The 9732-nt window shown below is 34.5% G+C and overlaps 1 protein-coding gene across 1 annotated transcript; it reads right to left on the reverse strand.

The window, feature by feature from the left end:
• Positions 1–28: 28 nt before the first annotated feature.
• Positions 29–9488, reverse strand: LOC125051753 (diphthine--ammonia ligase). The gene is made up of 14 exons (XM_047652295.1): positions 9081–9488; positions 8744–8928; positions 8470–8543; positions 8089–8194; positions 7841–8010; positions 7266–7759; positions 6458–6642; positions 5989–6120; positions 5667–5828; positions 4445–4619; positions 3921–4022; positions 1973–2160; positions 403–562; positions 29–170 (listed from the first exon to the last, which is right to left on the reverse strand). The coding sequence occupies exons 1-13, from the start codon at positions 9193–9195 to the stop codon at positions 407–409; spliced, it is 2244 nt and encodes a 747-aa protein (XP_047508251.1). The 5' UTR covers positions 9196–9488; the 3' UTR covers positions 29–170; positions 403–406.
• Between the last annotated feature and the right edge of the window lie 244 nt (positions 9489–9732).

Consider the following 9732-nt stretch of genomic DNA (forward strand, 5'->3'; position numbering starts at 1 on the left):
TTGGGGATCCGGGGAATGAAACGAAATGTGCAATAAAAATAATTTATATATTTTGACTTAAATACAGTAAACTCGGTAGCATAATTAACAAAATTTTATAAACACTGAAAATATTCAGCAAATATATTAAAACGGCGATAAAGCATCTGCATTCATATTCTCATTGTTCTCTGAAATGAAATGTATGATTAATTCTTTAAAAAGCTCATTAGTCCTTTTTTATTAAAATAAAATTATGTAATAAATTTTACACAATGTCCATGATTTCAATGTGTGAAGTATAAGAATGTATTTAGTACAAATTAGATCATAAATCCCATTTATCACAACACTGTAAGCAATCAGCAGAATTTAAAAAATTCAAACATAAAATAAATAATTTATTGAAGTAAATAGGTATACCGATTCACTCGTCAAAGCGTAGTCCGCTGATGGACAAAAAGGAGAAGGCGTTATGCAGTGCGAGTACGGGCACGCACGTGACCGCTACGCGCGCACCCATCGCTTTACCCGCTGCGTACGTCGCTGACACCATAACGCTTGGCGGAGGAGCGCTCCACACCTGATAATTAAGAAAAATGTCTTATTAAAAAAATACACTACCACAAATTTCATCAAGTTAATGCTCTCAACGCCGAGGCTCGTCCGCGACTGTCCACCGTAGGAGCACCTACGGTCAATGAAGTGAGGAAGTTGTGTCTTAAACCCAAACATCGACGACGTGTCAAAGCAATAGAAGCATTCATTACAAATTTCCATAACATATGGCCCGACATTTTACGTGCTTTACATAGTATGGTCACTGGTTGAATGTTAGTGGGGATTTATTTTTAAATCTTATTCTGTTACATTATTTGTGCTATAACTAGTATTTGTTGAATATTCTAGGGCTCATGGCAGCGTACAAAAGAAACTACTTTATATGATTACAAGATGACCCGGTGAACTTCGTATCACCTACATATATTTGTGACAAAACTTAATATATTTTTCTTTACTGATTTTATTTATGTTTTGAACCGTTTAAACCTTCCCTCAGCTTCTACAAATATTTCAAGATCTTAATTAGTGAAATCTGTCCAGCTATCCTCGAATTTCAGCGAGAAAAATGAATATATGTAATTATATATATATGTATAAAGATATTATTATTTATACGACCCCTCGCAAACATTGGCACACCAAGGTTGGAAAAACAGGTACATCGCCTGTCCTATTAAAATAATGCAATTTACATAGTTGTGTCAAGATAAAGAAGAAAAAAAATGTTAATTTTAAGCAACAAGAAATTTATTTCACATTACTTAAGAAGAAAAATGTAAGAATAAACTTACTTCCGTTGGCCAGAAACTCCCATTTCACGCTGGTAGTTACTATACCTAAATTTATAATTAAATACATAAAAAATAATAAATCAGCGGCGCTACAACCTCTAGGTCTTGGCCAGATTTCTGAATCTGTTTCATGATCATTTTTAAATCTAATAGGCAAGTAGGTGATCAGCCTCCAGTGCCAGACACACGCCGGCGATATTTTGGGTCTAAGACATGTCGGTTTCCTCACGATGTTTTTCTTCACCGTTCGAGCAAATGTTAAATACGCACATAGAAAAAAAGTCCATTGGTACACAGCTGGGGATCGAACCTACGACCTCAGGAGTCGCACGCTGAAGCCACTAGGCCAACACTGCTCTATAATTATTTTTTTGTTTTTTAAAGACTATTCACACCAATTGACCTAGCCCCATGCTAAGCTGGTGAAGCTTGTGTTATGGGTACTAGGCAACGGATATACATACATATTCTAGATAGATAGACATATAAATACATATTTTAACACCCAAGACCTAAGCACAACACCAAATGCTCATCACATCGATGTTCGTCTTAGCCGGGGATCGAACCCGGGACCCATAGATTCGCAGTCAGGGGTACTAACCACTAGACCAATGAGTCGTCAATTAAATACATACCTGATAAAATATCCTAACACTAAGCGCTGGGTCCGATTCCCTCTGCTGACACTCATTGAGCAGCTTCTTCAGCGCATACTCAAGTACGGCCTCAAGATCCTCTCTGGACATGGATGCTGCGAGTTCGCGATGAGAGCGACATGTCGCTTCATCCGGGAACCACAGTTGACAGGTAGAAGGTGATGATCCTACAAAAAAATTAATAATGATATGATATAGGTTTATTTTTGGACCTATAAGTCATATCGTCCGTCAAATATTTGTATACAACGTGATAAATAACAGGGTTTGTACGATTTACAACCGTACAGGTATTTGCAATGTAAAGCATGTGCTACACGGTATGAAACGGCGGTTTGAAACGAAATAAAAGCGAGTTGCGCTTTTCGGCTACACGGTTTAAAACCAACAGTGTCCAAAATAACGTTGCGCTGATAAGACGTCTCCGTAGGGATGTGACATTCTGCATAAAAAAATAGATTTTTTATTAATCGATTATTTTTTTAGCATGAAAAATCGATTAATAAATAATCGATTTCTTCAGTAGCACATTGCAGTATTTTTGTTGTATTTTTAATTGTATGTAGTCAATACTTGTTGTATTTTTAATAGTTGTGTGCTGCTGAATAAATTTATTTTACTTTTTAGTTATAGTTTTATCATCCTTTCGATGTTTTACAAAAAAACAATACATCTTCAAAGAATCGGATTCAATGTATCGCATTGTAAACATCGTTGTATATCGAATATCCCTAATAGTTCAAGGTCCGGGTTATAAAATACCAGACATAATGTCGGTAGGTGGCAGATAAAAAATCGACTATGATTGATTTTCAATTATAAAAATAATCGATTATTTTAAATATAAAAATCGCGTAAAAAAATCAATTTTAATCGATTTTTTTTTCACATCCATATCCCAAAGACATGGCAATTCTCTGTATAATTCGAGCAATTCGGTAATAACTTCACGTTCGTGCGTCTACGCTCGCCGCCGCAGCACGACTGCCGAACGCGTGGTTTTAAACAAGCGGCTAGACGATTTCAAACCAACGGTTTTGGTCGCGGTTTGCAACGCAAAGCGTGCTGCCAAGGGCATACCAAGGTTAAACGAAATTTGGCATAAAACAACTATCCACACGGTTTGAAACCAAAGTTTCAAACCGCCGTTTCATACCGTGTAGCGCATACTTAAATGACACCATGCAATATGATTTGCTTGTGTGTTCATTTTCATTATATCTTATTATATTCACTTAACTCAGTTCGCATTCAGACCTCGTACCGGGCGCGACTCTTAATCTCATCTCTACTACTCTCACCCTACTAGTTAAGTCCATTTCTCATAAAATAAATAATTATCCCTTTAAATATCTCAATAATTTATCCCAACCCCGAACAGGGTTGAATGCGCCATTTTGTGACGTCATAGCTGAATAATGCTTTTTATTTAAGACAGTTAAACCAAGTGAAATAATAAAATTAAAAGAGTGACGGTGAGTTTATTGTTCTTCCCGCTTAACGCGCTTGTATGACCCCATATAACGAGTTATGTACAGATGTTACACGTTTAAATTCTCTTCTTGTTAAAGGGGATTTAAATAGAATATAACTTTACTGGTTTTACTGTACTTGTAACATATTATATTACTGTACTAACCAGCTGCCGACTGAAATTTTTCCGAACCCATTCGACTAAGGGTCCTTCAAGAAAATAGTCTACCAATTCTTAAAAGGATGGCAACGCACTTGCGAGCCTTCTGGCAATGTGAGAGTCCATGGGCGGCGGTATCACTTAACATCAGATGAACCTCATGCCTATTACATAAAAAAAAACTTTTAGTTTGATCACATTGAGCAGTTTCCGTTTCATTTAACTGAAATTCCTGGCTACCAAAGATATTTTATATGCTACATTGAATAATTTTTTTACTTATATTTAACTTACCCGTTGCGACATAACAGACGATAGCTGCGACTGTATTTTCGTAGTTCCAACGACGAGTTATCGCCACCTTGTATTCACCCACATTACAACCTGTTTCCTCATCTGAAACAAAATATTCTCTATAATCTGTCCATACGTTTGTAAATTTCGCAATCTTGTTGCTTACACGATAGTCTATTATATTTCCTTTTATTAGAGTTTTTTGAGTTTATTTGAGTTTGATATTGATCAAATCTGTTATACGGGAACTTTCATACTACAAAAAAACAAACTAAACTGCAATTTAAAAAGATTCACTATTTCGTCAAATTTACAATATTATTAATGTCTAATGTTAATGTCTATGTATAACAAGTAGCTCTTGTGGTATGATGAGTTGGATATAGCTAGCCGTGAGTTCAGTAGCACAATTAACAAATTGCGATATGGCCACAACACTGCACCCGCACTATATCTAGTAAGAGTAAAAAGGGAAGTAACTTAACACCGAGTAGCATTTTTAACATACATCCAAGGCAACTTACAATCGAATCTGTTATTATCGGTATGCGCCCACGCATGCCATTCTAGCCTGGCGTTGCGCGGTAGAGCCCCCACCACGGCGCACTGCACCATGGCCCCGGCCGTCCTCCGCTCCAACTGCCTGCGGGCTTCGCGGGCGCCGCCTCTACCTCCGCCCGACACCACGTAGCACACGCTCTGGGATAACAAAAGCGAGATAAATACATACATAATATTGAGTAATTTATTTAAGAAACGATAAAACATCTTTCCAGCTTAGGAATCAGGGACGACTAGTTTACGAGATAGTTTTTTTTTAAATATCAGTAGTATATAGTAGTACGCGTACCACTAAGGGAGCGTTCAAGTATTACGTCACGCAATTTTTGGAGATTATTGACCCCCCTCCCCATGTAACGTGCCGTAACGTTTTTCTGTACCCAAGTCTTCATACCTAAAAGTTACCATTATATGGTGTAAAGTACTCGAAACTCGAAAATAATATTATCAACAACGCGTAATTCAATTCCCACCCCGCATCGTACCGTTTTCTAAAAGGACCCCCCCAAATTCGTTACATAATATTTGAACGCTCCCTAATTGGCAATATGTATAATAGCAACACTAATACACATTTGCAAGTAGTATGTCCATGATAAATCTCAATCAAATGAATGAATCTATATATAATATATATGCATATAAAAATTAATTGCTGTTCGTTAGTCTCGCTAAAACTCGAGAACGGTTGGACCGATTTAACTAATTATGAACCTGAAATATTTGTGAAAGATCAGGGAAGGTTTAAACGGTGGGAAACGTAAATAAAACTAAAGAAACATAGTAAAAACGACAGTTGAATTTTCCAATAAAAACTGTTCTTATTTGGGAAATTTGACGTCTGTTTAGAAATAAAAAAAATTCACTTGGTTGTCAAGTGTTGTTTTCAGATGCTTTCAGAAATATGTGTTTCATAGTATTAGTATGTAGTATGCTGTATGAGGTCTGATCTCTTTGGTCTGTTTTAAAAGTTTTGACACAAATATATGTTGGTGAAACAAAGTTCACGGGGTCATCTAGTAATAAATATAATTATTTAATGTTTATTGCAGATTTCTAATAACAAAATTCACACACACATAAATAATAACGTAATTAACTTTCCAAATAAGTATCCCAAATATATACAGTGTAAAATATAAGTTGCAACAATTCCCCTACTTAATTATTTTAAAAAGAACTAACCTGTACGACACTCCGTATATGCGCCCTGGGATGTGCTGCTCTGATGACTCGCGTGAGATGTCTCAAGGCCAGCGCACACTGCACACGCGCACCGCCCTCCACTAGCTGCATTGTGCCAGGAACTAGCGCTATTTGCCCACATGTGCCTACTACCTCGCCTATCTACATGAGGATAATAAAGATTTTACTAGATAAAGCTTTTATTAGAATCCATCTTGCTGAAAATTCCTGTTTTAATATATTTTATAAAAAAAAATTTTTTTTAAAGATTCGTTTCTTTTGTATATTTTCTTTTTGACCATCAATAAATCAAACATATTACCTTAACAGCCTGACTATAAGGTCCAATATTGGCGGGTGCCCAATGAGAAATGCCTTGAACATGCATTGTTACTCTCTCCTTTGAGTTGTTACCCTCACCTTCCATACTACTCGGTAAACATTTGTGTGCAACCTAAAAACCAATATAATTTCAACAATTAATTTTATATTACACAATGACAATAATTAATTTTACATATGTTAGTACAGTGATAATATTTATAACTAAAAAATGCTCATTATAATAATCAGTGAAACAGATACAGTCTACCTCAGAAATTAGTAAATTTATTTTTAATATATGTATGTAATAACATTACTGCTACATACTTTGCATCAATGATTTTACAATATATTGGCTAAAATTATCAAAATTCAATAATCATTCCCTATATAAAAATACTTATTTAATCCAAAGCAATTTAGTGGGAAAAAACACAAAGGCACATAATTTAATAAGTGATTCTTACGGCATCTATAATAAGTCCAACTTCATTTGGTAAGGGGCACTGTACACAGACTCGAGTAGGTGGGTTTGTAAAGCTGAAAGCCTTTACATAGACAGCATTGAGGTCTGCATATTGCCCCATATCACGCATGTAGATGTTCACTGAACATACATCTTCCAGTTGTAACTCTTTGGACTTCAGCAAATCTGGAATAGGAATAATCTTTAAACTGTGGTTTGTCTCTCATCTATTGTAATTTGGTTTAAGTTAAGGCATATGTAATAACTTTGAGTGCAAACTGACTTTTATATGATACTTTTTAAAAAACAGTACACTCAATAACGTTTATAAATTGTACATTCCATATTCATATGATAAAATATAAAAGTGACCAATGTTTGAACCATCAAACTTATTTGGATTGATGTTTGGGATGTTCATGTAGAATCTGATAAAATTAATGTATATTTTCATCATGAAAAGATAGCTTCAGCGTGCGACTCTCACCCCTGAGGTCGTGGGTTCGATTCCCGTCTGTGCACCAATGGACTTTCTATGTGCGAAGAAATGGTGAAGGAAAATATCGTGAGGACACCGGCTTGCCTTAGACCTAAAAAGTCGACGGCGTGTGTCAGGCACAGGAGGCTGATCACCTCCTTGACTATTAGATTGAAAAAACAATTTTTCTTCATCGATTAATTACCAATTAATGAAGTGGCCAACCATTTAATGAAATTATCAATTCTACCAACATACAATGCAAAAAATATGAAATTATTGCAAACAGGCAAATAAAAAAAATATAAAGCTCATGAATAAGTTTACCTACTAATTAATTTATTAATAGCATCTTCTGTCGCCTTTGCTGTGTCTGAAGCTTCTCCAACAATTCCCCCAATGTAAAACCATCCTTGTCCATTACCATAGATAGCACTATGATCTATTATTGGAAACCTATCATTTTCATTATGCCCTTCATCATAATAATAGCCATCCTCAGTTACATCTTCATTTGAATTGTCTACATCGTCTGCTCTAATATTATCATTGCCTTCATAGTTTATTAGTGGATTCAACTCTTTCTGCTTCTTTTCTTCTTCAATTTTTAACTTTTCAATTGATTCTAACTCTGATTCTTCTATATCACTAATATCACTAAATACAGAATCACTCAAATCCTTAAAATCAAAGGCATTTTTAACAGCAGGAGGTAGTATGATCTCACCGTTGAAGTCAGGTTTTGGTTCAACATGCAGTTTTAAATTTAAATAGCCAACTGAAGCTACAGAGTCATCTGTATGAATTATTAACTCTTTTTCATCTCTGTAAGTAGACAAAAATTTAAAAAATATTAACAACATCATAATCATAGTAACAGGATGGTTAGGATTAAATACTACTTACATCACCAATCGTTTTTTAAACAAAGGACAATCCAATGTGAATGTTTCATACTCCCCACCCTCGCCGCAAACATTAAGCCCATACTTTTCTTGCATGACTAGAAGATGTGGTTGAATTTCTTTAAGTGTCTTACCTAAATGAACTCTAGGATCTAAGCCAAGAGCTGCAACCTGAAATTAGTATATAAGTTTATTTTAACTTAAATGCAAAGCTTAAATTTTCTGAAGAGTTATTCATACAAAAATTACCTTAATAATGATAGCCTCAACACCACTAGATATCATCTCTTGTAAAAGTTCTTTTTGATTCCGTCTCCACAAGTAAGCAAGGGATATTAAACCAAGTCTTTGACATCTGAAAGTTAAAAAAACATATTTTTTATATTTTTTTATTAGTAAGGATGTTTAAAATATAGGCAAAAAATTATAATTGTTTATTTTCCATGTAGACTGGCTATACAATAACAGAATAATAATACTGTAGATAGCAGGCACATTACAGATACCATAATTTAAAATATGTTTTTTTATATAAAACAGGGACAAACAGGCAGGAGACTCTAATTGAAAATATATCAAAATTATCTACAATATTTTATCAGGGCTTTAAATTAACTATATACTACTCACACATTTTCAACTCTAACTCTTTGGTAATCAGAAAGAATAGCTCCGCAAGAGACAGCCTCCACATCCAATTCATTCTAAAAATACAAAATTTAAAATATTTTACTTAGTTGGAAGAAAGGTTAGAAATAAGTAAATAACTTAATATAAACTACTTTAATAACATGTCCAATATTGTGAAGAAGGAAATTATTATAAGGATTTATCTAAATACTCTAATTAACCTTTTTGATTGAAGAGCTTTTGTAAATTACTATTGCATTTAGCACCATTTTACCTTTATCCTCAGAAGCAGTCTATAAAGATCTTCAACTTCATCATTTACAGTGGGCTTATAATTCCTGCCTTGGTTAACAGCTACACCAGAAATTGCTTCCCTATAAAGTGGCAGGCCCATTGCTTCAGCATATAATTCAATGCCTTGGTGGCCAACAGTCTGGTACATGTAACTATCCAATTCATCTAAAATAGCATAAATAAGTTTTATAGTATAATAATATCATAAAGGTGTATCTTTGTAAAAGTCCACTAGATTTTATCAATTAAAAGTAATGTTTACGTTGTATGGAAGCATATATAGCGTCATAGATAAGTAAAGTGATGACAGTAATAACCTTTGAGGACAGGTTGGAGGTTGGCCAGCGCGACGATAGAGTGGCCGGCACCAACGCACTGCATCATATTATAGCAGCTGTCCTTGCCACCGCTGATTAAAGCCACCGTACGCATTTTATGATTTTATTCTTATTAATAACAAAAATCAACACTTGTTATATAACATAATTGCTATTTTGTGCAAAACAATACACACTGGCAATGCGGTTCTTTTTACGACAGCACCATTATTTCTTATATAGTATTCAAATGGATTTCCTTTAATAATGATTTGGATTTATATACATGTATGTCAACGTTAAGTAAAATTTTCTTAGCATTTTCAAATTTTAATTTAATAAATTCTTTGAATTCTTTATTCACACGTTATTTTAGCAATGACATAGAAATGTCAAAACTCTTATTGTATAATTCGTAATTCGTATATCTCACCAATCGACAATCGTATTATTGACATATTACATTTTGTATGAAGATTTGAGATAATTATAGATAGAACGACGATCTAACGATGCCTTTAGAACTCAGTCGTTCATTAGTTCATGATTGATTCATACATATCCACATTCCACTCATTCGATTCCTAAATTTTTTCTCAAATGATGACGTATGGCTCGTTTATAACGCACATAAATACCACTTATACAAATT

This window comes from Pieris napi, chromosome 8 (assembly GCF_905475465.1).
Source record: "Pieris napi chromosome 8, ilPieNapi1.2, whole genome shotgun sequence".
Classification (NCBI taxonomy): domain Eukaryota; kingdom Metazoa; phylum Arthropoda; class Insecta; order Lepidoptera; family Pieridae; genus Pieris; species Pieris napi.